The 17,309-nt window shown below is 40.1% G+C and overlaps 1 protein-coding gene across 1 annotated transcript in view; it reads left to right on the top strand.

Annotated features, from left to right (window-relative positions):
- LOC121737428 (dynein axonemal heavy chain 10) overlaps positions 1–17,309 on the top strand; it is a 125,132-nt gene that overhangs the window by 46,109 nt on the left and 61,714 nt on the right. Inside the window, exons 38-48 of the mRNA XM_042129106.1 lie at positions 291–377; positions 2,467–2,609; positions 6,637–6,815; positions 7,201–7,383; positions 9,860–9,985; positions 11,883–12,136; positions 13,040–13,228; positions 13,503–13,675; positions 14,214–14,379; positions 14,795–14,953; positions 15,525–15,619. Coding sequence (XP_041985040.1) covers positions 291–377; positions 2,467–2,609; positions 6,637–6,815; positions 7,201–7,383; positions 9,860–9,985; positions 11,883–12,136; positions 13,040–13,228; positions 13,503–13,675; positions 14,214–14,379; positions 14,795–14,953; positions 15,525–15,619 — 1,754 coding nt within the window. The remainder of the gene's footprint in view (positions 1–290; positions 378–2,466; positions 2,610–6,636; positions 6,816–7,200; positions 7,384–9,859; positions 9,986–11,882; positions 12,137–13,039; positions 13,229–13,502; positions 13,676–14,213; positions 14,380–14,794; positions 14,954–15,524; positions 15,620–17,309) is intronic.

The following is a 17,309-nucleotide window of genomic DNA, read 5'->3' as shown; positions in this document are numbered from 1 at the left end:
CCGCACGTTGACAATTTAATCTCATAGAATTCATGTTCAATCATGCTTGTGTAAGTGTATACGTATACATAATATTTTTCACACAGATGAAAACCAATTTTGGTTACGTTTGACAGCTCGAGATTGTTGCTCTATTCCGCTAGGTATATTAACTTTATGGATAATACTAAGCAGAAATTGAAGTGAGTGTCAAAAATTTTCCCGTTTATGGCCACCTTTAGTCATCAAACGAGAATTGTGATAGGTGGTGAGTGGTATATCTAATCATAGAGAAAATATTTAAATTTCAGATGTTCGATAATATTAAAGCGCTGGATTTGTACGTCGATCACACTAACCGACCAGTCGCTGCTAAGATGATTTCTGCCGAAGGAGAGGTGAGATTTCAAAAATACGTAACAAATCTGCACTGAAGCAGTTATATTTTTATCATGTACTATCAGAGAAGTTGATTCCTATGCAAATCGGGGACCTAAGTAGTTTGGTTGCGTTACGTCAAACCCAGCTGACAGATCACAATAATTAACATTGAATTGACATATTCGACCAAATAACGTTGGTCTGTCAATTGCATAGGAATCAACTTCCTCGATGGTACATTGCTAAGGGATCCTAAGGTCTAAATGATAAGAATGAAGCTATGTTGTCCATTTATTTGAAGACTAGATGACTCTCGCAACTCCGATGCGCCAAAATTAGTTTATTGCGCTGGAACCGAGAGTGTGTTAGTAATTTGTAAGTTAAAAATGTACTGGGGCATTACTCCCGAAACTGATATCGATTTCGATTTTCGATTTTAACGGTTTTTTGACACATTAGATATCTAAAATATGTCTAAAAAATGTCAAAAACCGTTGAAATCGAAAATCGAAATCGATATCAGTTTTGGGAGATCTTACTTTATGTGACTTGCTGCCGCACTCAGGGTGGAACATTACGAGGGCTGCTATTTATGTATCCGGAACTGGCCACTTACAAGAACAATATTTAAAAAGTAATTACAACATTTGAAAATAGAACTCTTTGGTTGAAGAATACATTTTGTTTCATGTGACTGTCAATTATTTTTCCATTGTGGCGTCATTTTGAAAATTGCGTGTCTTCATTTGCCATGGATTTAACGCGTGAACATTTTCGTGCAATGATTTACTTCGATTTTCGGCGTGGGCTAAATCAACAACAGTGCTTTATTCAACTCACCGCAACTTTTGGAGATGAAGCACCATCAAAAACCACTGTTTATCACTGGTACAGTGAGTTTAATCGTGGGCGGTCTATGCTCACGGATGAAAATAAAGAAGGTCGCCCAAAAACAGCTGTTGTCCCACAAAATATAGATGCTGTGCGGGAACTAATAATGCGTGATCGTCATGTTACATATCGCGAGATAGAGGCGTCCTTAGGCATAAGTATGACGAGCATACATAAGATATTACACGAACATTTGGCTGTAAAAAAATATGTTCGCGTTGGATTCCGCACAACTTGACAATCGATCAAAAACGGGCTCGTGTCGATTGGTGCAAAAAAATGATAAAAAAATACAACCGTGGTACGTCAAAAGCCGTTTATAATATCTACACAGGTGATGAATCTTGGATCTATGCATATGACCCCGAAACTAAACAACAGTCAACGGTGTGGGTGTTCCAAGATGAGCCGAAACCAACAAAAGTTACTCGTGCAAAAAGTACTTTGAAGCAAATGGTCGCCTGTTTTTTTGGAATTAATGGACATGTGGCTACAGTGCCATTAGAGAATCGTAAAACGGTTAATTCTGAATGGTATACGACCATTTGTTTACCAGAAGTCTTTGAAGAAATAAGAAAGGATAACCGACAACGCAGAATCATATTACATCACGACAATGCTAGCTGTCACACCTCAGCTGAAACAACTCAGTTTTTGGAGGGTCAAAAGATCGAATTGACTGGTCATCCGCCGTACAGCCCTGATTTGGCACCTAACGATTTCTTTTTATTTCCATACGCGAAGAACAAATAACGTGGTCAACGTTTTTCGAGCCGCGAAGAGGCTGTTGATGCGTTCAAAATGCACGTTTTGGAGATACCTCAATCAAAATGGAAAAAGTGCTATGAAAATTGGTTCCAGCGTATGCAAAAGTGTGTCGATCATCGCGGCGAATATTTTGAAAAGCAATAAAACCATATTAAATGATATATGTTTGTTTCTTTTTTTTATTCCGGATACATAAATAGCAGCCCTCGTAATTACTTAAATGTTGACATAAGCCCCATACATTTATACGTGCGAGAGCCATGCTTCGGCACGAATGGGCCGGCTCGACCGGAGAAATACCACGTTCTCACAGAAAACTGGAGTGAAACGAAGCCGCGGGCAAAAGCTCGTGCTATATAAATTCCACTTTGTGTTCCAACTTTTGTGCCGTGGCCTCTGTCATAATATTATGATGAAAAAATTAACTAGATCTGCTTGATTTGACAGATAATGGAGTTTCGGTCTGTGGTGTACACGGAGGGTCGCGTGGAGGAGTGGATGACTTTGGTGCTGGGTGAGATGAGGGCCACAAACCGCTACCTCACCAAGAAGGCGATATTCTACTACGGCAGAAACTGGCGCGTGCCGAGGTTGGTGTGTTCTTTAACCGACTTAGAATTTACTATTCAGTAAAATCTTGCGCGGTCATTTGCTGGAACTCGGCCTGCGCAGTGCGCACTGTCGTCACGCTTTGATAGGAACTTTGAGCACATTTTTGTGTGAAGATGGAGGCACAAAAATAATTTGTTTACTCCAAAAATATTGCAATGCTAGATGACGCCCGCAATTCCGTTGCGCCAAAATTCATCAAATATCGCGCAGAAGCCGTACATTTTTCCGGGATAAAAAGTATCCTATGTCCTTTCCCGGGGCTCAAAGTATCTTCATACCAAATTTCAACCAAAATCGGTTCAGCGGTTTGAGCGTGAAGACTGAAGAGGTAGCTCTACCATGAGTTTAAAGCTATAGTAGTCGGTATCGAGTATCGATAAATACTATAGCTTTAAACTCATGGTAGAGCTACAGACGTCAGACAGACACACCTTCGCATTTATAATATTAACTAGCTATTTGACCGAGCTTTGCTCGGTATTCGATAAAACACGAATAAAATGACATTTTCTAAAAATGATTCCTAGCTAGATCGATTTATCACCCCCGAACCCCCCTATATACTTACTAAATTTCATGAAAATTGCTCGTTTAAAGATATAAGATGCATTATGCCTAAATAGTAAAAATACTTAAATTTTTTTTAAATATTCGTAATAAGTACTAAGTACTACTAATACGTACTAAGTAGCTAATTATTATAATTTCCTTTTTGTTTCGTTAAAACTCAATTAGCTCACCCAAAAATTGGGTTAAACCAGTTTAATTCATTTAACCGCGGAGAAGACTTTTTTATATCGAGTAACGAGCACGACAAAGTATAAGCGACGAGACGATAGAGTTACAAAAGTGATTTCATTGTTGGCACAAAAGGGTTTATCCGTCCATTAAAAGTTGTGTAAGCCAGTCAATAGCCGCTGGAAACGTGATGAAAGGGTCTGAAAAATAATAATAGGCCCCGGAGGCCCGGGACGAAAAATGTGTGACTTTTTGTTGCAATGTCGGGGTTTTTGGGCGTTTGAGCCGAAAATTGGGACGACCTCGCAAATTGAAAGGAATTGTGAAGCAAATTATTAAGTGATACTATTGATGTTGTTTGAAACTTGATTGCGTCGATTATATCGTTAAATCAATGAAACCGTACGGTACGTTTTGCTGGTACTTGGCCGGTACAAAAACTAACATATCGACGGGTGAAAGCGGAAGTGGCGTAACTTGAATTTTGGCCAAAATCACTTTTTAATTGATTGTTGTATAAAAAAAAATTCCGCGTCGAATGGTCTACATCTCGTCTTTCTACGATAAATTCTAGTAAAGATACGACCATGGATTTTTACCACCATTTACACAGACCTTAAAAAAAATTGTCGTAAATAGACGAAAAACTGTAATTTTTGGATAAAAGATAGATACGACAATGCGTGAGAAATTAGAAAAAGATACGACACAGGTTTTTTAACGATCGAATTTGATTTAAATGAGTTACGACATTTCTCTCGCCGAAAATACAACATTCCCAAGGATACGACAATTTCGCTGCGGGAAATATTGTGTACTTTTATAGATACGATAATTTATTTCATACTTATTTCATAGGTATAAAAAAGTTATTACATTTTAAACACATAATTTTAATCTTAAACCTATACTTACAACCAACGAATATAGTTGAGTTATGTGTACAGAGATAAGTAACGACATTTCATTTCCCTTCCGCCCCTCTATGATACATTCGCCGGCGCTCATTATACGCCGTTCTTAACGCGTTTTAGTTGATGCGTGAGCGTCGATTTAAGAAAACGATTTTGTTGCTGTATTCTTAACACTATTATATCAATGCACGTTTATTCGTGTCATAAATGAAGCTTATTCAAGTGTAGTGAAAGCAGAGTGGGCCTTTTTCTTATGGGCAGGGCAAGCCATCATGGGCGCCCCGGGTTGAGGGTGTGCCTCAGTTAAGCTGAATCGCCCCGGAGGTATGTGGGACTATTACCCACTAAAACCACCTGCGGTTTGTCTTCAGCCGTATACGGAGGGATGTCCTGGATATGTCTAACACAGGACTCCCTCCACCACCGGACTTTCTCCAAAATAAGGGAACGCTTTGGCAAACTGAAGCATTCCCCTCGGCGCTGGGACTAGCTAAGCCGGTCAGGTTCCTATCCTAAACCTGAGCCCCGGATTAGACCAGTTTGGAGGTTCGCGTAACGACGCCTCCGTTCTCCCATCCTACGCCAGCGGAGCGGAACGGAGGATGGATCATCCTCTCGCACGCAAGGACGGTTTCGCAGAAAGGGACCACTGCCTGCCAGGCCTCATCGCTCTCGAGCATGCAGCGAACCATGCTCGAGAGCGACAGGTCCCGCCCAAGCACCGCCAAAAATCATGGTGCTGCACGGTCACAAAAAGTCATATATCTCCTTGTTTTCAAGGTACCTCTTTAACAATCTCCCCCAGCATTGAAATACTCGGTGTAAACATATCGAGCGAAGTCCAGTTCCGGTGTCATCTAGAGGGTGAAGCCAAGCTAGCCTCGAAAAAGCTTGGTGTTTTTAACAGAGCGAGACAGTATTCCAGTCCGGGCTAACGTCTACAACTCTACACCTGGACAGGAGCGCCAAATACCAACTACTCCCTTTGGATCGTATCCAACGAAGAGCCGCTTGAATTGTTGACTGCCATAGTATTTCAAACAGGCTTGACCCCTTGGAATTACACCGAGATGTAGCTGCACTCAGATTTCTCTATCAGCTGTATCACAGGGAGTGCTCCTGCAGCTTTTCGCCATCATTCTTCACGGTGTAAGACTGCCACTCATCACCTTAATGAGTGGCAGTCTTCCATCGTGCGTTTTTCACGTAATTTTCTGCTGCACACATGTAAAATTCACTGTTAATTTTCTTATATTATAAACAAATAACAGTAAATAATCGTATTATTTCTTATAATATGTTATAATGACTTTCTTTTAAAACAAACAATTCATTCACTTTAAGATACAACATTCCATTATAACAACGTCTGTCGCCGATTTTGCACTTAAACCAAAAGTTGTAATGCAATTTAATTAAGTAAACAAGATTTCTCGACTTGGAGGGGGCACTGCTGTGCCCCCAGATACGGCGAAATGAAATTTGTAGCGGCATGTCATATTTAAGATACGACAGATCCGTCGCTCAAAAAAAATTGCTTTTTTAAGTTGTCTATACATTTCCTCTCAAAGATACAACATTTCTGCTGCATAAAATAGAACAATATTTTGTCGTAACTTGTTAAAAATCAATGAAATATCAACTTTCGAACAATTTGAAGAAACTCATTGTATAGGCCTCAAAATAATATAAATACGTTCCAATTTTTAACGTTCTATGTTGATAAATATAGAAGTTATGAATTTTTAAAAACAGATTTTGGCTCTAGTGTAAAATTGGGTTTTTCGAGATACGCCACTTCTGCTTTCACCCGTCGATATTCCTTTGACTCTTTACCTTGCGACTCAAACGGTCTTACCACAAAAGATTAAACATCTGTTGAACAGTTGTTTTGAGACCATTTTGTACTGAATTTTTCTCTAATCAACTGTTCAACGGGTTTTTAAATCGGTAAATAGTAAGACTAAAGGTATCTTGATAGCAAATTTTATCAAAATCATTTCATAGATTTGAAGCGTAAATAGGAAACAATTTTTTTTTGGTCATGGTCATGTCACCTACCCTCTTACAAAGTAGATTTTTTTTAAATAGTTGACGCCCGCTACGTTACGTACATCTACGTTGCGCCAAAATCCGTTTATCGCGTGAGAACCATACATTTTTCCAGGATAAAAAGTATGCTATGTCCTTTCTCGGGACTCAAAGTATCATTACCAAACAGCAAAATCGGTTCAGCGGTTTGAGCTTGAAGAGGTAGCAGACAGACAGACGGACATACAGACAGACGGACAGATAGATACACTTCCGCATTTATTTATATTACTTAGTATGGATAATGGATTTCTACTCTTAGGACGGAATGGATACTCCGGTACCAGGGTATGGTGTGTCTGGCGTCCAACGGCGTGTGGTGGACCGCGGAGACGGAGGAGGCATTCCTTAGGATCCAGCAGGGGAACAAGCGGGCCATGAAGGAGCACCTGCACGAACAGAACCAGCAGCTGGATGACCTGGTTATCAAGGTCAGGCAAGGTGAGAAAACGTTGCTTACATGTTGCACAGATTGGGCTGATCGATTTTTAAAGTATAAAGTAAAATTAAGAATGTAGAGTTATGTTGAGCCAATAGATCATTGATGAAATGTCAACCAAATATTTGGCGCATATATGAAAATACTATTATGTATAATATGTAGTTTATTTCGAAACGAATTAAATCGTTTGCTTATATCGTACGATCGTACCTATAGATATAAAATAACAACCAGACCACAATTATAAAACCCTGTGTTTTGAATCTTGGGTAGAGTAGAATTATTATTGAGTTGACTGAATTTTCAAAGATGTTATGTTAATACAATCCAACGTATTTTCGACGTCGACTTCCTTTTCCAAACTATGCGACAATTTTCCTTCAGATTTATCAGCGAACGACCGTCTCAAGTTCCGAACGATCACCACCATCGACGTACACGCGCGGGACATCATTGAAGGCTTCGTGCGGGACAACGTGACGCAGGCCAGCGAGTTCCAGTGGGAGAGCCAGTTGAGATTCTACTGGGTGAAGGCGGATGATAATCTGTGGATCAAACAGTGCACAGGTATGCTTAGATCCTTTGACATTGTGCCTAGGTTACACGGTGCGAGCTTACATGCGAGCTGGCTTGGTCAGTTACTGAGATATAGCTTCTTGCACCATGTGAATGCATCATACGAGTTACTGTCATGTGCGAGTGGGTCACTTGCTCGCGTGCGAGTTATTACAACGTTTTTGATTTCGCTCGCCTTCCCTCACCACGGATACAACTCAACTAGGCGATGTCACTGGGACATTACCTATCAACTGCGACGTCATTATGTGACCCAGGGAGGCGAGTTGAGCTGCTCTCGTGCGAGTACACCAGCACTGTAGTTGCCTACTGTCATTTCAGCTGCTCGTACTGTGTAATATATCCTTTTGAGTAAGACTAGAGTTACACGGTCAGTCTGGCATCAGTTCAGTCCATCAGTCTGATCTAGGCTGACGAAAGAATGATCGTGTAATTTAAAATATATTGCAGGCGTATTCAAGCTGAACTTCGGATCTGTATTTTCGGTATGGTGTGTTTACATACTTATACGAATAACGCAACGTTTCGGAGCAATGTGGCCTCGTTTTAAATGAAGTTACGTGTAACGATGTCTAAATTAATTTATCAGCATGGACAGTGTGTTTATTTGGGCAGAATATAACGCCTATAAAATTACCAGCTTAATTACGGTCGGAGCACAATGTGTTCAATAAACCATTATTCAGAGGCTACAGCAGTAAATTAAAACATAGTTAAACAGCTTGCGATGCATAATATATTGTATAATTATGTCACAGTCATCTCGTTGAATCTGCTGTTTGATTATATGACTAGCGCGTTCATTGAATGAAACTATATTTTACTTCTATTACTAAAGTCAACTGGTCAAGTCGTTGACTATAACTTTTAACATCTAAAGGCCAACTCGTCAAGTATTTAACGTAAATTAAATGGTTTCATTCAATGAATTCGCTAGTCATTCAATCAAATAGCAAAATTTAACCAGATGACTACGACATATAGATCGTTCGGGGTTATTATGTCTCTGATAGGATCTTTATGGTAACGGTTAAAGGATCATCCAGGAGCTGCGTTTTCACCGGAGATGCGTTGCGAGGAATGTGTTTTGTTTATTATTACTTCCATCGCAATAAAGTTTTTTTTTAAGAGCCTGTAGGGGTTGTCTCCTACAGATGCTGGATGATGAATGCTGGATGCTGGATGATGCTGATACTGATAGAGATGCTGATGCTGATAGAGATGCTGATGCTGATAGAGATGCTAATGCTGCTGATAGGTGTTAAATGATACGCTCTTGATGCTTGATAATGCTCTGTTATTGCTCTGTTCTTGCTCTGTTATAACTCTGCTGCTGTTCTGCGTAAATGCATAAATTTATACAAGTTCAGACGTGCCGGTCAATGTCATACCGATCCGTACAAGTTTAAATGATGAGTAAGCAAACGTGCCGGTTCAATGTCATGCCGAGCCGTACAAGTTCACTGTACGTGTTAGTGAACCGTACAGAGCCTATGCTGTCCCACTGCTGGGCAAAGGCCTCCCCCAAAGTCCTCCAGTTCTCTCTATCCAACGCAGCCGTAGGCCAACCTGGCTCGTATTTGTCAAGCTCATCGCGCCATCTTTTTCGAGGCCGGCCATGGCGGCGTTTTCCATCCTCTGGTACCCATTCTGTGGTGATATTTGCCCAGCGGTCAGGGCGCATGCGACTTGTGTGACCCGTCCAGTCCCATTTTAGCTTGTCCCAGTCGCATAAAGTTTATTAAAACACGAAAATGTTTTATAATGATTTTGATCGCTATCTTTTTCTGAAACTTGGCAAACTTTTACACGCATGATAATCAGAGAAATGAGAGCACAGAGGGTCTTCGTTATTTCATTTGCGTTTAGTGTAGTTCGAATTTTCAAAAACTGTCAATAAGATTTTTCCGACATTTTCCTACCGACCACCTGCCACCAGTATGATTAGCATAACAACAGTAGAAATGGGAAAGAATGGACAAACTGACAGATTTTAGTGGCAAAATGGCAGATTTCCTTTTTCTGTTACTTTGTCTATTCTTCCGTAGAAAGAAACCGCTTCTATGGTGACCATGCTAAGCCTGCTGCTGGAGCTATATAGTAATAGGGTATTGACGAGACATGATAATTATGTCTCGAATTTAAAACCCTCATTGATATTTATGCCTCACCCTAACTAACATTAAAGGAGTGAGCACACTGAGACGGGCCGTGCCGGAGCTCAGCGTGCCGGGGCTCATCGCAAAAATCCGCTTCCATACAATTTGTATGGAAGCGGATGCGCGTATCGCACACTGTGTCGGGGCGCAGCGGATTTCCGCTTCCATACAAATTGTATGGAGGCGGATTTTTGCGACGGCCCGTCTCAGTGTGCTCACTCCTTAAGCCCGATCAAATAAATATCATAGGTCTGATGTTCTGAACCTGTCAAATAATATGTAATGATAACCTACAACTTTTTCGTCAGGTGTATTCGAATACGGCTACGAGTACATGGGCCTGAACGGTCGGCTGGTGATCACGCCGCTGACTGACCGCATCTACCTGACCCTGACTCAGGCTCTGACCATGCAGCTTGGTGGAGCGCCCGCTGGTAAGAGCATACTACAAGCTTTTAGCTGCTAGCAATATCTGGGCAAAGGTGTAGGATGCATCTACTGGTACAGTACTCCCAAATGAATAATGCGCATGGAAATCTTCGCTAATTGTCGTAATCAAGAAAACACCCGAATCTATGAAACTTGCATTTTGCACGGTGCACCTTGTTCAAAGGAAATAAAAGTAAATATCATATAGCCGGTGGCTGCCCGCTGTCGCTAACTCACCGGGAAGCTATCGCGGCGTTACCATGGTAACGTCCAAGCAACGTCAGGCGCCTCTATGTCGCTGCAAAGCGCTGTTTTTCTTAAAGGTAAGTTTAAAAAAGTGAGCACACTGAGACGGGCTGTGCCGGGGCTCAGCGTGCCGGGGCTCATCGCAAAAATCCGCCTCCATACAATTTGTATGGAAGCAGTAATCCGCTGCGCCCCGACACAGTGTGCGATACGCGCATCCGCTTCCATACAAATTGTATGGAGGCGGATTTTTGCGATGAGCCCCGGCACGCTGAGCCCCGGCACGGCCCGTCTCAGTGTGCTTACTCCTTAAAACAGCGCTTGCAGCGACGTCTTCCGACGCTCGGGAAATACGACCGATGCCGAAAAATTACGAAAATATCTATGCGCATTATTAATTTTTGAGCACAGTACCACCTATATGTGAAACACGGCTGGTGATTCTTAATTACACGAGTTCAGTATCTTTTGCAGCAGACTTTATACGGTTTGAAGGACCAAAAAATTATTTATTGATTTCTCTTTCAAGTTTTAACTGAGTCATCAAAAAGCACTAACTTCACTTAGGCCGTGTCTACAATCTACATATTAGCATAGAGTAAGCCACTTATGTTGTCCGGACGCTTGTTGGTGAAATTTCATATTAGCTGATGAATGATGACTCAATTTAAACCCAAATAAGACCCAAATAAACTATATTTTATGATATGAATCCCAAAGGAGCAAGTAACACCTAGAGCGATGATCTATGTGACTATTTAATACATTAAAGTTGGGAGTTCGAAATGTTTCGTCGTTATCCTCGCGATGTGAAAGATTAATGAAAACCTTTTAGAAACATTCGTGTACTGAGTAATAAAGTACACAAATGTGAAATGTTCTGAGAGGTACTCGTTTATTATTCAAATTGCGTCTTGTCTGTTTTTTCAATGTCATTCAACAAGACTGGGATAAAAATACAGACGGTATAGCTGGGTATGGTGTCTGATGTTGAAACAGCAACTTCTGCATAGTGCATTGCAATACCCTAATTCTATTGAGATGTAGATTTCTAAGAGAAAACATTATTTAAAGCAACGATTTGTAACCTAAACTAATCGTCAAGTAACATAACATTGGCTTCGGAAATTGTATAGCACAATAAGCAAACACTTTTAAAAATATAAACCGTGAAAGAAGACTCTGATAATATTATATTAACCTGTTATCATCTATACATCTATACATATTATTATAAATATAAAATTGGAGTGTCTGTTTGTAATATTGAAAGAACAGTTTTTTTACTATATGCATATGAATCTATATACGATACATACACCAAAACAACATTTTTTTAAATTTTTGTCTGTATGTCTGTCTGTCTGTCTGTTTGTTCCGGCTAATCTCTGAAACGGCTGGAGCTATTTTGCTGGGACTTTTTTTGGTAGATAGCTGATGTAGTAAGGTGTAACTTAGGCTACTTTTTAACCGACTTCCAAAAAGGTGAAGGTTATATTTTACTTTTTTCATATTTGTTTGCGGACTATCCGTCTTTGTTATTTTATTATACTATATGTTGACGCGGACGAAGTCGCTAATTATTAATATTATATTAACCTTAAACAAAAAATTTCGACGTACACTTTTACGCTTTTAAAGTCACTGTTTTCTAAGGTCCCGCCGGCACTGGCAAGACGGAGACCACCAAGGATCTAGCCAAGGCGCTCGGTCTGCTCTGCATCGTCACCAACTGCGGCGAGGGTATGGACTTCCGCGCCGTGGGGCAGATCCTCGCCGGTCTCTGCCAGTGCGGCGCCTGGGGGTGCTTCGACGAGTTCAACAGGATCGACATATCGGTGCTCTCCGTTATATCCTCCCAGCTCCAGTGCATTAGAAGCGCGCTGCTGATGAGGCTGAAGAGGTTCACGGTGAGATTTGATCGGAATTATTAAAGGGGTATGAAGATTTTGGTCGACCTACTTTCGCGAAATGTGTTTTTTCGCGTTCACGAGTATTTTTTTCAAAAATGGATAGCTAACATCAATACAAACAAAAAATAATCTTAAAAAAAAACATGTAAAGAGTCAAATTTCGAAGATATGAGCTGCTAAAGTCTTACCAATTGAAGATATTGCGCACCTCATGCCATCTAGTATTGAGTAGGGGATTTATGTTGCCTGTGCTCCCTCGGTAAGTTTCGCTGGTTTGTCGCTAGATGGCACCACATGTCCGTATACCATGTACCGTAACAGTATTAATGTTAGCTATCCATTTTTTTTTTTTATATTCGTGAACGCGAAAAAACACATTTAGCGAAAGTAGTTCGGCCAAAATCTTCATACCCCTTTGGACAAGATAACAAAAAAAATAAGTCAAGATAATGTCTACACATTATATTGACTTATCCTTACTAATATTGTAAATCTGAAATGTGAATGTTATGTCTGTCTGATAACGGCCTGTTTCACCACTTTCTGATAAAGTGCCTAATAGGCTATTCACAACTTTTTTGACAGATTCCTCATACTTGATCTGTCAAGTGGTATGTCAAGGGGTGTCAGTGTAAGGTGGAGAGCCTTATCAGGAAGTGGTGAAACAGGCCCTTAGCGTATAGATCGCTAAAACAGCTGAATCGATTTAAATGAAATTTTGTATGGAGAGTGGAGACACATTGAAAGTCAGAAAAAAGGCATTCTTTTATGAATGCCTCAAAGTATATTAGGTACGCCTCCAGCGGTCGTTTTATTCTTATCGATGCTGACTGGTTATTGGTTATATCTCACTGGCCCATAACCTATTCATTACCAAAGTGTAAAAATATTATCATACAGTTTGAAGGTCAAGAGATAACGATGGACAGCAAAGTGGGCATCTTCATCACGATGAACCCAGGCTACGCCGGACGCACGGAGCTGCCGGAGTCAGTCAAAGCCCTGTTCAGGCCGGTCGTCTGTATACTGCCTGACATGGAGATGATCTGCCAGATCTCATTGTTCTCTGACGGGTTTCTTACTGCTAAGGTAAGTTAGGCCGTAAGACATTTTTGAGGTACCTATTACAAATAATAGACTTTCTGAGAAAGTTGTCTCCAGATACTGTCCATTTGTGTAGGAATTTTAGTGGCGGTCACAAATGAAGGTCTTCCGACTAAGCGCGGTGGTATGTTTGGCCAAGATCCATAGCCAAACTATATTGATTGAAGCTGCTGTCGTTTATATATTACACGCCACACTTTAGAAAACTTCGATGCAGTTGGTCCGCCACAATTGTTTTTTTTTTTCTGTAATCTCCCAGGTGCTAGCAAAGAAAATGACGGTCCTGTACAAGGTAGCGCGGGAGCAGCTGTCGAAGCAGTCACACTACGACTGGGGGCTGCGGGCGCTGATCGCGGTACTGCGGATGGCGGGGAAACTGCGCCGGGACAGTCCGGATCTCAGCGAGATCATGGTGCTTATGAGAGCACTCAGGTGTGTGAATTGCTACAGTATAGAGGTTTGAACGCATTGAAATGGTGATAAATGCAATGGGCATGGCGATAAATGTATGGACATAAAGATAATATTGTTACTACTCATCTTCTTGGATAAATGGCAATTTAAAAAAATTCGTGGAAAGCCTTGGCCCAATCCAAATAAGGGCTGCATCTAGTGAAGCCTTAAAACTTACCGCTCATACCTTTGCCAATAGACATGATTGTAGAGACTGTTGGTTTAATATTAGACACGCTTAACGCCTTAAGGTTGTCACAGACAGAGCAGGTAATGTAAAGATGTATATTATAGCATGATACATTTCGATACATCTCGATACATTTTCTATAGAAATCGTCAGGAGACCACACACAACAGCTATACGCGTCGCGTTGCGTTCTGAATTGACCCTTAAATGCCAATAAACTATGTTACCACTTTCTGCAAGGGCTTAAAATTATTGATTTTTTCTTTGGAAGCATGCATTTATGTGCCGTATTCACAAATAAATTAATCTCACTGCATTGTTCTACAGAGATATTAACCACCCGAAGTTCGTGTTCGAAGACGTGCCACTATTCCTGGGTCTGATCAAGGACCTGTTCCCTGGGCTGGAGTGCCCCAGGGTCAGCTACCCGGACTTCCACGCCGCCATCATTGCCACTCTGGAGAAGGGGGGCTATGTGGTCTTGGACAATCAGGTGAGTTAACACACGTTACGATGAAACTATGTAGTCACAGTCTATCATCATAATGGTGTCATTGGAATCTACAATCTTATATTTTGTTTACATTTAGTTTTAATGATTCTGGATAGATTATTTAGCCGACGCTGCGGGACGTGTTAAGTACTTTATCTTATAGAAATATTGTGTGTCAAAATGTTAATTATCATTTTGCGTCTAAACTCTCGTCTAATAGTTTTGTCCGAGGACCTAGAGTTTGAGCTGGGATCTGCTTTCTCTTTGACTCCATTCGATATTCATTTAAATGTGCAGCATCTATTAATATCGCTCGCTGTACTTGGCGTTGGCTAATAACATAAGACGCTAAAGTTTTTTTCGAAAAGAATGAGAATTTTTAGATCAACCGCTGAAATTTCACCTTTTATTCCAGGTGGACAAAATTATACAGCTGTACGAGACGATGATGACCCGGCACTGCTGCATGCTGGTGGGGCCCACGGGCGGCGGCAAGACTGTGGTACTCCAGACCCTGGTCGACGCGCAAACACACATGGGTCTGCCTACCAAGCTCACTGTGCTGAACCCGAAGGTGAGGACAATAAGCCGTTATCATACTAACAGTAAGCTAAGGATTTAGGGCAGAGCAGGCGTGCAGTGAATATGTCGCAAATACGACGTGTTTGCAGCAAGTTTACTGTTTAATACGGCGGGGCTAAAATGGTCGCTTTGGAGAATCATGATATGAATCATAATATGAGTAATTTTTTTAAAATCGCAAAATGCAACTTTGCTGGCAATTCATGTCTAGTAATTCGTACTGATTTGACATTTGTCAGTTTGACAGTTTTCACAATTCATTTGCTGAATTGATTGAGAGGAATTGCTAAATGTTACCATTTTAGCCCCGCTGCAAGCGAGCACGGAACGCTACTATCTGGGAGTTCCTGGGACGTATGTTGTAAATCAAACAGGAAGAAATTCTGATAAAGCCTAACGCTACTTGTCTCTTTTAGTAGCGTAAGAAAATCTATATCTCCATCCTTATCCTAGGGCGTAATCGGTAATTCGTTTGAAATAACACAAAATTAATGCAAGTTTTGTCGCCCAAAAGTCGTTTTATCAGCCCAGTCAAGTCCAATAAAAAAATTGTTACTTGTCAGGCGTGCTCGGTCATAGAGCTGTACGGCGTGCTGGATCCAGTGACTCGGGACTGGACTGATGGGCTGTACTCGAAGATATTCCGGGAGATGAACAGGTAACAACATCAGCAGGTTTGAAAATGCATGGCGACATAGATTAAATCATTCGAGGTTTTGTAAAAAATTTTTGCTCTGTAGTAACCATAGAGTAACTAATATAGTGTGCGACAATGCTTTAAATGAACGTGAGCGGGGGCGCTGTTCATAAAGAAAAACTGTCAAAAACTGTTAAAAATGACGTTTTTGTATGATGGCAGCGTTAGTTAATTTTTTCTCCACGTTCATATAAAGTCTTGTCAAGCTGTATTAATATAGTGGTAGTAACTTATAGCAATATGACATTTCAGCACTTATGTCATTATAATATTATAATATGTATAGAAAACTGTTAAACTTGTAGCCGTTTTACAAAATCTGAAATGAAACCCAATAGAAAATACTGTAAATGCCTATAAAAAGAGCTCAGTTCTGCACGGTGGTTAGGTATGCCTAATAATAAACAGATTCTTCCACATTAATAATAGGATTTTTAATAATTAATAAGTAACATACCCACTAATTAAAAGACTCCCTATAAAAGTACCCAATTATAATGTTTGAAAGTGTTTAATAAAATATAATCGATCCCCTTGAGGCTTGTGAAAGCTCATAAAATTTTAGGAGATGATGAAGCATTAATAAAATATGAATTATGAAATAAGATCACCTCCCCACTCCCCTCTCCCCAGTAAAAGGGGATTGGGGAGTCGGGGTCTAATTTTGATCAGCCTTGTATCTATACAGTAATAGTATGTCACTTGAAAGTTGCTAATTAGAATTTTTTTGAATTATGTTATCTACTATGTGTCACTTGACGAAATCAATTAAGCAATATTTTTTACTTTCTATGCAAATTCCTGTAAGTATAAAAGCTTTATGTGAACTAGAGATCGCCCAATGGTTGAAATTCGACCTTAGTTTCAACGACATTAGGACTACTACCTATATTTTGTAAAAAATACTGACTTTATAATTTTTTTTTCAACTCTTGTCTCTGGGACTTAGCTGATCTCAGACTGGCCGTGTAAGCATTGTCTAATAGTATCTTGGATTCAATAAAAAAAACTATAATCCATTTTCAATTTGTCACCTTGTTGTCAACAGACCTTCAACCATAAATGAAAGAGTATAATTCGTATGTATAGGCTTGTCAAGTTGTCACTCAAAATTCTGTCATTTCTCATGTGTGTGTGTTGTAGTGTGTGTGATGTTTTATTTGTTAAAAAAATGTATGATAAAAGCATAATTTCAAAGTAATATTAGTTCGATGCACTCCTTCACCATATAAACTATAACTGTGCAAAATTTCATGCACGTACGTTTCCCATTTTTCGTAAAAAGGGTTACAATTTACAAAGTTTTTCGCTTGCGTATTAATATATAGATAATGTCGCAAGTCGCTTGACGTTTCAGTTTTAGTAGTTTTACTGAAATCCAAGATGTAAAATGGGTTTCAGTAAAACAACTAAAAATTATTGTTTAATTGATTTCGTGGTCGTCGTCGATGGATTGGGCGGGCGGCATGCACTTGTTTCTAGGATTCCGTATGTTACGTCAAAAACTCTTGTTTTCACTTACTGTAAATATAGATTTGAACTTTTCCAGTGATGTCATATCTGGCCAAGGACACATTATGACATATTCAGAGAAGCTATAAAAACATTCCTTGAGAATCGTGATATTATTCGTCTATAGGCGGCTATGGAC

Source organism: Aricia agestis, chromosome 20, assembly GCF_905147365.1.
Source record: "Aricia agestis chromosome 20, ilAriAges1.1, whole genome shotgun sequence".
Lineage (NCBI taxonomy): Eukaryota > Metazoa > Arthropoda > Insecta > Lepidoptera > Lycaenidae > Aricia > Aricia agestis.
This window is presented reverse-complemented; position numbering and strand designations above follow the sequence as displayed.